Below are 16869 nucleotides of genomic sequence, written 5' to 3'. Positions count from 1 at the left end.
TTAGCCACAGCGCGGCCGCCAGCGCTCCCGCCGCCTGCGTGGCCAACGCATGACCGGGGGGAGACGCGAGCTCCGGAGGCGAGGGGGCGTGGCCTGGGCGAGACCTGAGGGCGTGGCCAGCCCGCCCGAGGTTATAAAAGGGCGGCGCCACCGCCCCGCCCCTCAGTGAAGATGGCGGCGCTGAGGGCGGCGGGAGCGGCGCTGCTGCGGCCCCGGCCCGGGCCGGCCCCGGCCGCGCTGGGCTACCACAAGAAGGTGAGGGGCGAGCGTGACACGGGGAGGGATGGGGGAAGCGCGGGGCGAGCCTGTCTGACGCTGTGTCTTTGCAGGTGGTGGATCACTACGAGAACCCGCGCAACGTCGGCTCCCTCGACAGCAATGCCAAGAACGTGGGCACCGGCCTGGTGGGCGCCCCGGCCTGCGGCGACGTCATGAAGCTACAGGTGACCTTGGGGACCCGGTGGCACCTGGGTGGGGTCACATGGGGCTGTTTCGAGGGTCAGAGCTCCCCTCAGGGGACAGCACGGGCTTCCCTCATGCCCACCCTGTGCCCGGGGCAGGGCCAGCCCCGCTCCCCGCGGGCCCGGCTGGGAACACCTGGCTGAGCTGAACCGGGCACTGACTTGTCCCCAAAACGCTCCCGCAGGTGGAAGTGGACGAGAATGGCAAGATCGTGGATGCCCGCTTCAAAACCTTCGGCTGCGGCTCAGCCATCGCCTCCAGCTCGCTGGCCACGGAGTGGGTCAAAGGGAAAACGGTGAGGGAGCTCCGGGAAAGCTGCAGAGCTTCCCACGTGCTGTGTTTTCTGTTGGGATCATGTAGGAAGTGCTCTCCAGGGAATCCCTGCATTACTCTGTGCTGTAGAAGTGACTGCCAGCACTGTCAGGGCTTCACTTGTAGGGCAATAATTGTCTTTTTCAACAACCATCAGAGAACCATTAAGGTTGGAAAAGCCCTCTATAGCAACATCAAGTCCAACCTTTCCCCAGCAGCTCCACTCCTGAGCACGTGCCCAAGTAAACAATTCCACCAGGAAATTATCTTCTGTCTTATGCAATGAGCAAAACCAGGCTGATGGCAGAAATTTTAGTTACGGAGAACCTTTAGATCATTTCTGCCAGCAGTAAATGCACCTCAGTGTTTTGGTAGAGGATGAACAGACTTGAAACAGGCCAAGTGGGGACAGTGTGTGACACTGATATGTCAGTCAGACATTCCTTAATTCCCACATCCCTCACTGCCCTGGGCAGCTGAGCTGATGTCCCCTGTGGATTCTGCTGGCTCTGGAGCATTAAACCTTCTTAGCAAACACAAACAAGGCCCATGACCACCTCTGCCTGTGTTTCAGGTTGATGAAGCGCTGAAAATCAAGAACACAGATATTGCCAAGGAACTCTGCCTTCCCCCTGTCAAACTGCACTGCTCCAGTAAGTAAAAACCCTGGATCTCAGATACTCTGGAAATAGCACAGATGCTTCTGGATGCTGTTTTCCAAACAGTTTCTGCACAACGTTGTCCTTAAGAGAAAACATGTTCAGATTTCAGCGTTAATTCAAGAATTTTCAGATCACTTTGATATATTGGAGTCTGTGGTTCAGCAGACTGATAATAAACAATCAGATTCTGAATTACACTATTGAAATTGGAGGAATTCAGTATTTTAGGAATTCCATTCAGATTCTACTCCTCAAATCAGCCTGTGCTGCTGGTCTTGCCTGCTTTTGTTTCTACTTCATCTTTTGTTTTAAAAGCTTTTGAGTTCTCCTTAAAATCCTTTTTTTTTTGCTTTGCAGTGCTGGCTGAAGACGCCATCAAGGCTGCCTTGGCCGATTACAAACTGAAGCAGGATCCAAACAGAGAATCCGACAAAAAAGCCGACAATGCCTGAACCGCCTGCGCAGCTTCCCCTCCTCCCTCCTCACTCTGCAGTGCAATTCCCGAGCTGTTGTAGGACCCTGTGCACTACTCAAGCTGTAAGATACGCACAAGTTACGCACAACGTGTCCCTGTGGTGTCCAGCCACCCCGTAGTGCTCACATGGATGGGGGCTCCCATCCCGTTGGGAATGCCGCGGGAAGACTCCGCTCCGGAGACAAAACCCCGCTGTCCGGTACTGGAAGGGCTGCACTTTCAATTTTTGTTTTGGGAAGATGTTTAGTTTTGCCTAATATTTGATGGAATTTAGTGGGAAGCGTTGCCCTGGTCTGGATGTGTGTGTGAGAGCTGTGTGGCCGCCCCTGGCTCCGGCTGTGTCAGGGTTGGTTTCGCAATCCGGGGGCAAATTCCTGCTCTTGGAATTCTGGGAACCTTTGCAGGTGCCAAAGGGAAAAGTGACCAGGAGACACTGGTGGTCTCTGCTCCCATCCTGTCGCCACTTAATTTTTGAAGCTCTTGTTTGAGGAACTGAGCCTGAATTTTGGGGTGTTTTCTCTTAAGAATTTCACTTCTTCACTCACTCTTACAGCTGTAAACCCTTGGCTAGAGGAAGGTGTCCCTGCCCAAGGAAGGGGTTTGCAACTGGATGACCTTTAAGATCCCTTCCTACCCAAACCACTCCAAGATTCTCTAAGGAGACTGGAAGCTCGGTGGGGAATAGCAGAGCTGGAATGCAGAGCTGATGGGGAGCTCCCAGAGTTCCTCTTTTCTGGAGGAGTATTTCCAAACCAAGCAGACAACACATTGGCAGACTTCACTTTTTAACCTTCTAACCCACAACAAGACACCTCACTTCCCATTTTTCATGCCGAGGGTGTTGTTAAACATTTAAAACCACACTTTAAAAAAAAAAAAGTCTCATTCTGCTCTGTCTGGGCACAATATTTGTAATTTTTAACACAGAGGTCACACATTGCTGTATGTCATTCACAAGGTCCCTCTTGTGATTCCTCAGCTGGCACCCTCCAGCAGCGAGGAATGTGCCTCTCCCTCATGGAACAATCCTGCTATTGCCCAGTTAAAAACAAAATCAGGGAAACTTCACACATTCACGTCTGCTTTGGGGCAAAACCCGCTCTTTGTGCTGGCACTCTCTTCCCAAGGGAAGGTTGTCCTGAGGCAAGGACATAATGGGATAAAACCCAGGGATACAGGAGGTTCAGGGATACAGGGACGTGCTGCTTTTGAGGCAGCACAGCTTCACTCACCTTGCAGGTCTCCCTGCTGTTCCCACTGCAGCAGCTGCACCCCAGGGCCACGGCTGAGTCCCCACAGCCCCTCCTCAGCCCACAGCTGTGGGTGCGAGATAAAGGTTTCCTGGAAGGGCACGTGATGTGCTGATGTGGGGACTGATAACACCCTGCCCAGGGCTCCAGTGCCCCTGGAGTGCAATCCAGCTGTGCCCCTGGAGGAGCACAAGGACACAGGGACGGTCCCCTGGCCACCCCACGGCTGCAGAGACACACAGGAGAGGAGCTGTGCGGAGGAAATGTTTATTTCTAGCTGAAAGGTTCAGGAAGTGAGGCAAAAATCCAGCTGGGCTCTGGGGTGGAAAGAAGGGTCCTTGTCCTAAATCCTCATCCCTCTTTCCCTTGGGTGGCCATGGGCAAAGCTGACCCATGTCCTACAGACCCCCAGCCCTGGTCCCATCCCTTCTCCCAGAGGGACTCGGCTCCCAGCCAGGAGCCTGGCATGGACCAGGCTGTTGCTGCTGATTGAAATAACATTTGGGAGGAAGCTGGTGGCACAGTGGGGGCAGAGCTGCAGCTGGGGGGATGCACACACCCCCAGTGCCTGGGGTGGGAGAAGCCCCTTGGGCAGCAGGAGCTGGGGCTGATGGCGTTCCAGTGCTGGGGAAAACCACCAGCTGGCAAATCCCCCCCCACGAGCATCCCATCAGCACCAGGGTCGGGGGAGCTGGGAGGGAATGGGATCTTCATCGGGGCTTCCTTGAGCCACCACGTACGTACGGAGCCTGACCCACCGTGTCCATCATGAGTCCCAAGCCAGCAGCTCCTCAGGCTTGCCCGGGACTGTGTCCCTGCCTCAGATTCCAGAGGGAGCCTGGCAGCCATCCTGGGATGCATCAGGCATCTCCTTGCTTCCTGCGCTCGCCACTTCCTCCACGCCTGGACTTTGAGCAGGGGGCTTGGCTTGCTCATCCCCCAACTTCTTCCCTTCCTCCTCTTCCTCCTTCTCCTCCTCCTGAGGGGAATTCTGTTCGGCCTGGGCCCCGTTGGCCAGCGGTGCCTTGTGGGGGGATTTGAGGTTCTGGGCAGCAGCCAGGATGTCCGCCTGGAGCTGCCGGCCGCTGTCCAGCGGCTCCTCCGCGCCGGCCTCGGGGCCTTTCTCGGGCACCTCGCTGAACGCCCGCGCTCCCCCCGACTTGTCCCGCTCATCCACGTATTTCTTCTTGGGAAAGGAGGAGGGATAGTAGGCGGAGGCCTTGTGCTTCTGCCGGACGATGACGGCGGCGCAGATGATGAAGAGGAGGACGAAGGACAGCGAGCCCACCACCACCACCAGCAGCAGGTACTCCTTGAAGAAGTCCGCCAGCCCTTCCAGCACGCCCGGCGCCGAGCTGTTGGTCACCGTGGTCCCCGGCGCGTCCCCCACCGTGGGGCTGATGCGGGGGGTCACGGGCTGGGCGGGCAGCGTGGCCGACGCCTCGTCCCCGTCCCCGCTGCCCGCCGTGTCCGGCAGCACCGGGCGGTGCCGGGGCGCTGCCGCCTGTGCCGGGGCCGCCGCCAGCAGCACCAAGAGCAGCAACCACGTGCCCATGGCTGAGCCCATTCCCAGGATCCGTGCAGGAGACCTGCGGGATGCAGAGAGGTGGGGGACACGTTAATACCCCGACAGCAAGCTGCCCAAACCAGCCTTCACCCGCCTGAATTTCCTGATGGAAGTAGAAAGGCAGCTCTGGTTTTCTCGCCCTGACAGAGCAGGGGGCTCCGTTTGTTTTCCGAGGGTGCAGCTGGAAGCCAGCTGGGAAGGATTGCTCAAGGCCGGGGGACTGCTGCCAGCGCCCGGCTCCAGACAACGATCATTTGGCTGATTAGAGAATTCCTGAAAAATGGAGGTTTGCAGTGGAAACTTTGACACAGGCGACGCTACAAAGAGGCTGGGCCCGGCGCAAGAGGCATTTCCCAACCGCCGTCCCAGACCGTTAATTCCCAGCTGGAACACAGCTAAAAATAGTTTGGGGCAGGATTTCGTTCTGGTGCCACCATGTGTTGAGTGGAGCCAGGATGGGTGTGGGACAAAGGGGCAGCCCCAGAGCTGGGGTGCAGGGAATGGGGTCCCGGCTGCCTGAGTGTCCCTGTGAAGGGGGGAAGGCTGGCTCTGTCCCTGTGCCGTGCTCCTCACCCGGATGGGGCTGGATCTGCCCCATTCCACAGCGAGCTGTAGAGCACGGGACACGCGCTCCCCACCCCGGAGCGATGATCAGGGTGAGCCCCTGGCCGGGCTCTGCACCCTACGGGATTTGGGAGAGGGACGTGACTCTCTCCACCACATCACCAGACATTCCCAAGGGACATCAACGCCACGTAACGCCATCGAGCCGTTCCCAGGGCTCTTCCCCTCCACACGGCTCCGTGGGGAGGTCTCGGGAAACAGCAACCCAGGTACATCAGCAGGGACCCCCCCAAGACAATTCCCCAACCTCAGGCTCCCCAAATCCCAACCCACTTCCCTTTTTCTCCCCCAAACAAACCCAAGCCAGCAGCTTTACAGAACGAGAGGGATTCCAGCAGCAGGATTTGGCTTCCAGGCTCTCTCCTGGCTGCACAATCTGGTTTCCATTAATCCAGTGCAAAAAACAGCAGCGGAGGTGGGAGGTGCCCCTGACCCCCAGCTCTCCTGGCTCCCCACGGGCACAGCTGCAGCTGTGGGGTCACAGCACTGACCAGCACAGGGAGAATGAAAGGTTTGAGGGGCTGAGATGAGCCCCTTCATCCTCCTCTTCACCCCAGACAGGGGCCCCTCGGCGGGAAGGGGGTCCCGGGATGGGGATGGCATCAATTCCCCCGCAGCCATCAGAGCTGAGGAGCAGCCGCGGCCATGGAGGGGCTGAGCGAAGCCCAAAGCAGTGCCAAGAGCAGGGCCTGGCACCGTGGGCATTGCCAGCCCTCCACCCCACCCCAGTCCCATTCTGCCCCTTCCTTGCCCACCCCCAGACCCGCAGCTCATTCCCAGCTCCGCTTCCCAGCTGCTCCAGCAATTCAGGATTTTGGTGTTGTCCGGAGGCAGCACGCTCCGATTCCCACCTGGGAGTGCAGCCATGTGGCCGACTCCGTCCCGTGTCCCGCCATGGGGACCGTGCCCAGCCCTCACTGCAGCACCCCGGGCTGTGGGACAGCCTGTGCCCTGCTCCAGAGCCGCCCGAAAAGTGGGGAGCAGCTCCACATCCCGTGGGATCCTCACCTTGCCCGCAGCCGGCGGGAGGCAGCCGGGAAATCGGGATCTGTCCCACACACCTCGAGCCCCTTTCTGCAGCCTGCTGGGATGGAGCCTCCTCCTTCTCCCTCCTCTCCTCCTCCTTCTCCTCCTCCTCCTGCGTCGCAGCCCGGGACCAGCTTGTTCTCATTACGGCCGGGATGGGGAGGGGGTGTGGGAGGCCAGGGAAAGGCAAGCAGCCCCCAGCCCCCTCCCAGATGAAATCCAGCTGGGGCTGGGGGTGTTTCCTGGTTTATCCCATAAGCAAAGGAGCCACGGTGTCCCCCATCATCAACCCCGGAAGGGCCACGTTTTGGGGTGCAAGTGGGGATGGGGGTCACACAGGGGGTTGTTTTTAATGTTGTTTTTATCCACGAAGGTGGGGGTAAAGCCCACCCGAGGGTCCAAGGGGGACTGTGAGGGATGTGGGCTCAGTGCCCCGGCACTATTGCGCCAGCGGGGCAAACACGGCTTAGGACCATCCCTGTAATTTCAGAAGAACATTTCCTAAAAATCCCAGCCTGGAAATGCTCTGGCCTGGGCACCTCTGCCTTGGGGTGCAGGCAGGGACACAGGCAGGGGTCCCCCTGGTTCCCCAGACAAGCACAGCAGCTGCTCAGCTCCCCGGGTCCTGGTCTCCAGTCCTGGGGTCTGGGGGCATCTCTTGAGCCCCCCAAGCTCTCTCTCCCCCTGCCCCGGTCCCCTCGGCCTGGCCTGAGGTTGCTCAAGAGGCTGCAGCCGCTGGGTGACCTCATCCTGTTGCTATTTTCCTCTGCTCCTCTCTGGGGACTTGCCAGACCCCCCAAAAAGCCATGGCCAGCGCCTGGGGACCGTGTCCCCCGCGGGTGGGGGGCAGCGATGCTGTGCTGTCCCCTCGGCCGGAGCGGGGCTGGCGCCGCTGGGGTTTCTCCGGCGTCGCCGCCGGCGTCGCGGCTCCCCGAAATAAAGGCTGCGTCCGTCTGGCTGCCCCGGCGGCTCCCTGCAGCTGCTGGGGCGGCTTTTCCCGGCCTTAAGTGCTCAGTGATGAAATCTTAGAGGGGAAGGGGGAAAGGCGAGGAGAGGCCGGGGGTGAGGAGTCCCAGCAGCATCCGGCCCTGCTCCTGCAGGCCAGGTGGGGATGGGGCTGTGTTCCCCCCACACAGCCAGTAATGCCGGTGTTGGGCTCAATTTCCTTGTCCAGGGTCTCCATTCCACCCTGCCGAGGGTCTGCATCCCACATCATCCGAGAACCACCCTACCCGGGATCCCCATCTTGCTTTGCCCAGAGTTTCCATCCCTCCTTGTCCAGGGGGATGAAGACTGAAGATCCGCATCCCACCCTGCCCACACAGAGTCCTCATCCCTCCCTGCCCAGCGTCCCCACCCTCGCAGCCGGCATCCCCGTCCCAGTTCCCGGTGCCAGCTCCCACCGGCCATTACGATGCCGTTTTTGCCCGCGTTGGGCACGGGCCCGGCCCCTCGGGCTGGGCAGGGCCGGGACCGCCCGGCCCCGCTGTGTAATTTGGGGCAGCAGGAACGCGCGGCCGCGCAGGGCTGGGCTGGGCGGCACAGCCCGCCCGGGGAACCGGCAATTTGAGGCGTTTCAGCCTTGCCCTGCTTCTAATTTGCTTCCCCTGGGCTGCGATTTGCTGTGCCAGCAAAATACCCGGAGGGCACCCGTGCTGCAGAGCTGCACGAGGCGTGTGGAGCTCCACGGGCAGCGTCGTGCGTGGGGTTGTGCCACCCCCGGCCCCGTGTCACCCATCAAAGCCCGGTGACACCCCTGGCCTCGTGTCACCCACCACAGCCCAGTGTCACCCTCAGCCCCGTGTCACCCACCACAGCCTGGAGACAACCCTGGCCTCGTGTCACCCACCACAGCCTGATGCCACCCTGTCCCCGTGTCACCCACCACAGCCTGATGCCACCCTGACCCTGTGTCACCCACCACAGCCCGATGCCACCCTGTCCCCGTGTCACCCACCACAGCCCGGTGTCACCCTCAGCCCCGTGTCACCCACCACAGCCTGGAGACAACCCTGGCCTCGTGTCACCCACCACAGCCTGATGCCACCCTGTCCCTGTGTCACCCACCACAGCCCGGTGTCACCCTCAGCCCTGTGTCACCCACCACAGTCTGGTGACACCCCTGGCCTCGTGTCACCCATCAGCCTCATGTCACCCATCACAGCCTGGTGCCACCTCCAGGCCCCTGTCACCCACCACAGCCCAATGCCACCCTGTCCCTGTGTCACCCACCACAGCCCGGTGTCACCCTCAGCCCCGTGTCACCCACCACAGCCCGGTGCCACCCCACTGCCCGCTGCCCTCCCGCTGTCCGGCAGGATCCCTGAGGGAGGATCCTGCTGTGACACCGCGCAGCTTCCCGTGAATTCCTGCACCCTGAGGTGGGTGGTGGCAGCCCCACAGGACCCGCTGACTGCGCCAAATAGGGCGATTCCCGGCTCCCCTGGTGGAGGAAAGTTTCTCCTCGCTGGGCTCCTGCTGGAAAGCAGCCGGCACAGGGCTGGGAGGGCAGGAGCAATCCCTGGGATCTGCACCCGTCCTGTTCCTCAGGACACACCGGCATCACCCTCACCGGGGCAGAGGCTGGATGAGCTGCTGGGGGGTGAAGCCAGAGGATGGGAGCATCCCTCTTTCCCCGCGGTTTCTTTGGTTAGCACGGTGCTGGCGTGGGGACACAGTGGGACAGAGCAAGGTGGCATCAGCAAGGAGCTCACAGCCCGGGTGTCCTGCGTGGGGACCAGCCACGGCCACCGGCTGCAGGTCCCCTGGCCCGGCTGACTCACCCATAAACATTTACATTCACAGCCAGAGCGGGGCCCTGCAGCTGCCAGGATCCAGATGGAAAATATCCCAAGCTCAGGGTGAATGTAAACAGGCAGCAGGGCCGGGACGCAGGTGAATGACCGTGCTGGCAATTCTCCCTGGACAGCCAGCCCAGAGCGGCCTTCGAGGAGGCTGCAAGCTTGGGGATGTGTGGAAAGGGATATGGGGATGTGGGAATGGGAATGGTGATCCTGGTCACAGCAGGGATGGGGATGTGGGGATGTGGGAATGGGAATGGTGATCCTGGTCACAGCAGGGATGGGGATGTGGGGATGGGGAGCCTGGGTGGAGCAAAATGGAAAAATAGGGACATTGAGCCTGGCAGGACAGGGCCAGTGCTGGGTTATTTCCACTCCCCCAAGGAAGGGATCAGTTGGTGGCCCTGAGGGGTGACTGACACCTTCCTGAGTGGGTGAAACGGTGGGACCTTCGCTGGTCTCTCATGGATTTGCTCTCCCCATCCTTCCCAGTCCCCATCCCAGACCCTGCGGCCGCCGTTCGCCCTCGGGGCCGAGCACCTGACAGGCAGCGGCGGCTCCGGAGGCGTCCCCGCCTCGCTGCAGCGACCGCAGGCAGGAACACGTTGTGCCACGGGCGCACCCGTCCTGTCCCTGTCCCTCGGCGTTTCCGCCGCGTCCCCCCCGCCCTTCCAGCTCCCACCAGCCCCGGGCAGGAGCTCCCGGGGCTGCGGTCCCGTCCCCGAGCTGCCGGGGTCTGGTCCCGTCCCCGCAAGGAGTGGCCGCGGGTTTCGTTTCTGCTCCCCCAGGGGCTTGAGGGGGAGGATGGAGAAGCGAAATTTTGGCAGCAGGATGTGGGCAGGCGGCGGGGTCGGGAGGGGGATGGCGGGTGCCGTCCCTGGCAGGAAGAGACCACCATGTCCATGTAACTCTTTAATGGGATGGGGCTCCAGGGCTGAGCTGGCCGCGGGGGAGCAGCTCCGTCACACCGGTCCGAGCTCAAACACCGGGGGGACAGGGGCACCCTGCCCGCGGCTGCAGCGGGGACCGGGACCGCGGCCGCGCTGCGGGATGCAGGAACCATCCCCGGGGCTCAGGAGTGCTCCGGCAGGAAGCTGCTGAGAGTCAGGTTGTCTCCATCGGGCTCGGAGCCGCCGTCGGGCAGCAGCAGCTTGTGCCTCCGGGCCGGCACAGGCCGGGGGCCGGCGGCAGCCTCGGCGTCGGGCAGCAGCGAGGAGATGCAAACCATCTCGGTGCGGCTGAACCGGCGCTGCCCCGTCCGCGCCCGCCGCCACAGCAGCGTCCCCAGCACCCCCGTGCACACCAGGAAGGTGGCGGCCACCAGCCCCAGCAGCAGGATGGCCAGAAGGCACTTGCTCATCACCCCGCTGGGCTCCCAGGGCACCGCGGTGGCCGCCGGTGTCGTGTCCAAGGCGGCCGGGAGGGTCGGTGCAGGCGGAGCTCCGGATTTTTTGGGTTTCTTGTAGCCCGTGCTGCTGAGCACAAGGGCTGGGGCGGCTGTGGAGCGTGGCCCCGTGGAGGAGCTGCCGTCCAGGTCATCAGTCACTGTGTCCTCCTCGATGGGTGTTGTGAGCCAGCTGGGGGTGGTGGTGGTGATGCTCTTTTGGGCTGCTGATGGCGTGCCAGGCTCTGAGCCTGGCAGCAGATCGGGAGCAGGGGAATCAGTCTCATCCATGGGATCAGCTGTGGTTGGCACCACAAGTGCCCAGCTGGCCTTGGTGCTGGGTGCTGGTGGTGGGGCAGAGCTCGGGAGCAGGTCGGGATCAGGGGGATCTGTCTCATCCATGGGATCAGCTGTGGTGGGCACTACAGACACCCGGAGCAGGCTGGTGCTGGCACTGGGCACTGCTGGTGCTGCAGAGTCCTCCAGTAAGTCGGGTTTAGGGGAATCTGTTTCATCCATAGACTCGACTGTGGTGGACGCTACAAGAACCCGGGGCAGGCTGGCGTTGGTGCTGGGTGCTGGTGCTGCAGAGCTCGGGAGCAGCTCAGGCTCGGGGGAATCATCCATGGGATCGGCTGTGGCTGGCACCCGGGGCAGGCTGGCGTTGGTGCCGGGTGCTGGTGGTGGCACATCGCTCTTGTCACTGCTGATCATTGTGGTGGCACTGGGCTCCTGCCCACTGTCATCCCTCTTCCCACGGGAGACGGGCAGGGGCTCGGCCTCCCCCCAGACCCACTGCCCGCCCCGGGGCACCCTCGGCTCCAGCAGCTCAGCCCCACACACCCACAGGGGGCTCAGCACCAGCAGCACCAGCACGGCCCGGCCCGGCGCCATGGGACCTGCAGGGGACAGAAAGGGCAGGTGACATCGGGGTCCCCTCGGGAGAATGCTGAGCATGGAACTGCCCCAGTGTGGGATCACACTCCAGCCAAGGATACTCCTTTCACTCTGGACAGGGGCCCTCGGGTTTGGGGGATGGAAAAGGCACCCGCTATCATCTTCCTGCCACAGCCCCCACCTGCGGGAGCTCAGCGCCGGTGGCTCTGCTCCAGGAGCAAGTTTTGATAAGGAAGTTGAGCGTCTGGAAATGGGAAATCAGCCGCGGGATGAGGCAGTTGAGGGATGAGTGTCCGTGTGGAAATGAAACCACGGGGATGTCACCCGCGTTCTGACAGACACCCCTTGCCAGGGTGCCCGTCCCCCCTCTGCCCGCCGGGCTGGCACAGGGCTCCAGGGCTGAGGCCACCATGAGCCTGTGTCTCAGTGCTGGAGCGGGAGAGACAAATCCACCCCAAACTCACCCCAAATCGCCCTGTTCCATCACCAATGCTCCCTCCGCTCCCTCGGCAGCCCCGGTGGGCGGACGCCACCGAGGTCCCCGAGGATCCGCACCCAACAGCATCCAGCCACGGCTCAGTGCTCCGAGCATCCCCAGGAGACTCCCGCACCCCAAAGCACCCACCCGCCTCCCCAGACCCCCAGCACGGAGCGTGGCACCCTCAGGGGCTCTGAGCACCCCCTTTGCACCCAGAGCATCCCCGGGGCCGAGCCCCGATCCAGCACCTTCCCACCGGGGGCTCACCTGTGCCGAGGAGCGCGGTGGGATCCCAAGTGCAGGACTCGCGGGCGAGGGCTGGCACGGTGGGCGAGGGCAGCCAGCCCAGCACCGGCACCCGCGGGGCGTCGTGGGCCACCCTCCTCCGGCACCTCCGGCCGGGCGGGGAAGGGAGGCAGCGCGGAAAAGCGGCTGCGGTTTCCAGAGCCCGCGGGGGAGGAAGGGCGTCACGCCGAGAGCGGGGCCACGGCGGGCTGGGGGCTGCGGGCAGCCCCGGGGAGGGTGGCAGGACGTGGGCTGCACCCCAAAAAAGAGGGGCTGCCTCGGAGGGCTCGGCCCCACCGGCGGCCCCGCGGAGCAGCTGCGCGCCGGGGCTCGCGTCGCTCCGAAAGGAGAAGTGACGGCGAACCTGGTGCCAGGGCTGCCACCCCCGCGGGCACGGTGTGGGCATGGCCAGGGAGGGGGCCAGGGTGCCCCGAGATGCTTCAGCACCGGGAGGAAACGCTTTAGCACACGAGGTGCAGGAGGGTGAGGATGTGACCTGATGGTTTTGCACAGCCCTCGCGTGTGGCTGCTTCTCTCTGCATCACCCCAGGATGCTCGGAGGGGCTCTGCTGGGGCTGCGGGGACTGTTGGGTGTTGTCCTGGGTGTTGTCCCGGCCTCGTGGCACTGGCACGACAGGAAACCCCCCGCCCCAACCGCAGCTCCCGGGAGGGAGGCGCAGCCGCAGGAAGGTGCTGCAAGAGGCACATCCGCAGGAACGGGCTCGGGGTGTCAACAACCTCCCCCTCCTCGGAAACCCCGGTCCATCCCTGCTCCGAAACACCTCGCCAGGAGGCTGGGAGAGGGAAGAAAAGGGGCTCAGGCCTGTGGGATGGGCATCCCTGGGATGGATCCATGTGCCCAGGGAGCATTGACTCTCTGGGAGCATCCCTGCCCGGCTTTGGGGTGGTGCCGCGGTCAGGGTGCTCTGGAGGTGGTTGTGCAACATCCCCTGAAACGCCTCAGCCCTGAGAAAGCTCAAACCTGGGAGGAGTAAATGATGCTGTTTCCAGCCCAGGCTTTGTGTCATTGCCGACTTCCTGCAGCCTGGAAACAAATTTCACCCGGGGAAGAGCAGAATGAGCCTCCCCAAATCCAGGATAGTTCCCAAGCAGGGCTGTTCCTCTCTGGATCACCTCCATCCACCCTGAGATCCCCCAGCCCATCTGTGCCATCTCATCCCACATCCAGCCAAGCTCCAGGAGCTCCTGGCTTCATCACTGGGAATCACCTGGGAGAATTCCATGCGTGGCCCTGGCTCTGCTGGGACAAAAGCAGAAGGTCCCCAAGGACCCCCTCAGCCACAGCCCCCCACTGAAGCGTCCTTCATTCCATATCCTGGTTATCAATGAGACCTGGAACGCCGAGAGCCAAAGGAAAAGCCAAGCAGAGGCAGTTTATAATCAATGACTTTTATCTTTTGAAAATGGAAGCAAATATTTGGACAGATACTCTGGCCGCTCTATAAGAGCGCGTCTTTCCGGACTGGGCTGGTTCTCTCCCGGGATATCACGGCTACAAAAAGCTTCAGGCACTGACTCCGGTTGAGCCTGGCGAGGCATCAGTTCATTTAAATAAAATACAGGCTAGGAACTAAAATCTCCCACACCCCCACCCCCGGGCACCTCAATCCAGCGGCTCCCAAAACTGATTTCCCTCCAATGTTAGGAACAAACCCGAGGTCCCCGAGCACACAACCCTGAAGTCACACGTACAAATCAACACAGAAATCACCACTGTGGGGAGAACAACCTTCGGGTTTGGGATCCAAAAGGAAAAAAAAAAAATTCCATAAAAATACACATCTCAGGCATTTACTGCAATACAGAAACGTCACCAAACAGCCAAAGAACCTGGAGCAGCCGGATTGTGGATCCACGGGCACAGGGCAGGGGATGCCACTTGTCCCTAAAACACAGAAATCCCACTTTTCTGAAGCTTTCCTGCTCTGCAATCCCACCACATCCTCTGCCTCCTCCATCCCGTCCTCGTGCCTCTCCAGCTACGTCCCCCGGCCGATTCCGCCTCCACACACACATCCCTCCACAACAGGGAATCCTTAACCTGAAAGTTCTGAACATGCAAACACTGGTTAAAATGGAAAATCGGAGAATTCCTAGCTAAACTAATGGCAAATAAAAAAAATCAATCACTTCAGCCTGGACAGAGACTCGTGTCCACTGGGATGCTCCAAGTGGGAGCACACGGAGCTGCCACAGGGACAGAGTCCAGCTGGGATAAGGATCCAGAGCTCTCAGACACCTGATGGCCTCTGCCCACCTTTGGATTCAGGATGGGTTATCAGCACTCCCTGGCACTGCAGGGATGAGCTGGGCCAGGAATGGCAGCACCAATCCAGCCTGGCACAGCTTTCTGGGGTGTCCTGGATCCCATTCCCAGCACAAGGACACAGCCTGGGAGCAGGGAGCCAGCCTGCCCCATCCCTGACAGCTCCTGCACAGGGGAGACCCCGCCTGAGCAGAGCTTTGCTGAGCTGAGCTTCCACGGAATTCCAGGAGGAGCTCAGCAGCCTAGAGCACTCACAGGGTCTCTCCCTGCAGGATCCCAAAGGAGCAGTGTGAGAAACCAGTTCTCCAAACTGGGATCAAATCCATCCTCCCAGTCCCTTCAGCTCTGAAGGGCTGGGAGTGCAGGGGGGGGTTTGGGGTTGGAGGGATCTGATCCGGGAACAAATCCTTTCCTGCATGGGAGGGTGGGAGGCAGGAATGGGAATGATGGACAGGAGAAAACAAGTTATAAAATAGTAACAAGAGAGGCATATTGATTGTGGACAATTATCATGGAAAAATCACCTTTCTGCTGTTAATGCTGCCTTGGAAGCACAGGAAATTCCTATCATCAGCACTGGTGTGAAGGGCTGATGGATTCCAAAAGCTCCTTAAAATCCATGAGCTCAGGAGTGCTGTGGGGCAGGAACAAGGATTTACAGCAACAACTGCTGGCATCCCACAGCTCCCCTGGAACTCCATGCTCCATGGATAAAAACATTCCTGCATGGAAGTCACTTCTGCCTTGACATGGAAATAGAAATGAGCAAGTAAAACGAGTGAGTTTGATCATGGAAACAAACCTTGGGATTGCAGGAAAATGGGAACATGGTGCTGGCTTAAAATTTCAGTAGGAAATAAATCCCCTCAGTCAGAATGATATATTTGTATTTTTCTGTCAACCAACAGGGCTGGGGACACGTTGTGGAGCAGGAAAGGCAGCTGATCCCATCTCCAAGGGGATTCCACAGGGAAGAGAAAGGAAGGGAACCCACCTGATTGTTCCAAATGGAGGATTTATACAAAATAGCTTCAGCTTTGTTCTCTGCACAGTGTAAACAACCCCCACACCCCCGTCCCTTGGAATGGAAACACAAATACTGCAAAAGTGGCAAATAAGAAAAATAAAAGCGACTTTTTTTCTATTTGTTGGCAACTCTAAAAAAACAAAAAAGTTAAGAACAATGTGGCGTTGGTCCCTAAATCTAGAAAAAGATATTTGGGCATGACATTGAAAGTCAAGAATGGATTTGTTTTTCAAGAATTCGTAATAACATCTGGAAAAAAAAAAAAAAAAAAACAACAACAAAAAAAAAAAACCTGTAAAAGTAGCACTTCTCGTTTTTGACACAGTCACAGAAATTCATCGGAACATCGGGCAACGAAAAAGATCTTTCACTAAAAAGCTTGGCTTGAAATCATCGGCTCTCGTGGATTTAGGAGAACAGGAAAGCTCGTACTGGAATGCTGCAGGCTGCTGCTGGCTGAACTGGGAGCTGGGATGTGCCTGGGCTGGCGGCCCCGTCAGTCCGCGATCTTGGCCATCTGCTGCTCCAGCTTGGAGATGCGCTCGTCCTGGCTGGAGATCGTGTCCTTGATGGATTTCAGCTCCTTCAAAATCTCGTCCAATTTGGCGTCGTTTTGCTGGGAGATGAGAAAGGATGAGTGAGGAGAGCTCTGGGGTTTTCCAAGGAAAGGGCTCCTCCCAGTGGGATTGTTGGAGGGATGAGGGTGTGACAGACTCTGGAGCAGTTGGGTGCTCAGGGCATGGAGAAGCATCTCCAGCAGCACCAGTGCACCCATCCAGGACCAGCACCTGCTCTTTAAGCTATGCTTTCCTCTGTGTCCCAAAGGATAGGGATTAGTGGTGAACAAGGTGCTGGGTGTGGGAACCCAGGGCAAGGGGAATATCCCCCTGTCTGCCCTGGGGTGCTCTGACTCCCAGGAAAACACTGACTTTGACTCTCCTTCATGGACAAGACTTCCAGTTAGGGCTGGACTTGGGGATCTTGAAAGTCTTTTCCAACCTTAATGGTTCTGTGATTTAGAAAAAACAATTCCAAGTAATCTTCCGTATCTACAGAAGCATTAGGATCACAGAATCATGGAATACCCCAAGTTGGAAGGGACCTACAGGGATCATCGAGTCCAACTCTTGGCCCTGACCAGGACACCCCAACAATCCCACCCTGTCCCTGAGAGTTGTCCAAATGCTCCTGGGGCTCTGACAGCCTTGGGGCTGGGACATCCCCTGGGGAGCCTGGGCAGTGCCCCAGCACCCTCTGGGGGAAGAACCTTTCCTTGATATCCAACCTAACCTTCCCCTGACAGAACTCCAGCCATTCCCTCGGATCCTGTCA

The 16869-nt window shown here is 59.8% G+C and overlaps 4 protein-coding genes across 6 annotated transcripts in view; 1 reads left to right on the top strand and 3 right to left on the bottom strand.

Annotated features, from left to right (window-relative positions):
• The first annotated feature begins 134 nt into the window (after window positions 1-134).
• Window positions 135-2191, top strand: ISCU (iron-sulfur cluster assembly enzyme). The gene is made up of 5 exons (XM_021544673.2): window positions 135-255; window positions 330-443; window positions 647-757; window positions 1349-1427; window positions 1794-2191. The coding sequence occupies exons 1-5, from the start codon at window positions 172-174 to the stop codon at window positions 1886-1888; spliced, it is 483 nt and encodes a 160-aa protein (XP_021400348.1). The 5' UTR covers window positions 135-171; the 3' UTR covers window positions 1889-2191.
• Window positions 2192-3412: 1221 nt separating this feature from the next.
• TMEM119 (transmembrane protein 119) lies at window positions 3413-5973 on the bottom strand. Its single transcript, XM_077787220.1, is given in 3 exon segments — window positions 3413-4750; window positions 5664-5757; window positions 5760-5973. Coding segments are annotated over 3 exon segments (1077 nt in total). The 3' UTR covers window positions 3413-3981.
• A 4105-nt stretch (window positions 5974-10078) lies between these two features.
• Window positions 10079-12636, bottom strand: SELPLG (selectin P ligand). Its single transcript, XM_021544585.3, has 2 exons — window positions 12206-12636; window positions 10079-11462 (listed from the first exon to the last, which is right to left on the bottom strand). Exons 1-2 carry the CDS (start codon window positions 12627-12629, stop codon window positions 10252-10254), a joined length of 1635 nt encoding a protein of 544 aa, XP_021400260.2. The 5' UTR covers window positions 12630-12636; the 3' UTR covers window positions 10079-10251.
• Window positions 12637-13614: 978 nt separating this feature from the next.
• The window catches only part of CORO1C (coronin 1C), a 46874-nt gene continuing 43619 nt past the window's right edge, over window positions 13615-16869 (bottom strand). For all 3 annotated transcript variants that reach the window (XM_021544674.3, XM_021544675.3, XM_021544676.3), the window contains exon 11: window positions 13615-16153. In XM_021544674.3, coding sequence (XP_021400349.1) covers window positions 16034-16153 — 120 coding nt within the window. In that variant the 3' untranslated portion in view covers window positions 13615-16033. The remainder of the gene's footprint in view (window positions 16154-16869) is intronic.

The sequence above is a fragment of the Lonchura striata genome, chromosome 18, assembly GCF_046129695.1.
Source record: "Lonchura striata isolate bLonStr1 chromosome 18, bLonStr1.mat, whole genome shotgun sequence".
NCBI lineage: Eukaryota > Metazoa > Chordata > Aves > Passeriformes > Estrildidae > Lonchura > Lonchura striata.
This window is presented reverse-complemented; position numbering and strand designations above follow the sequence as displayed.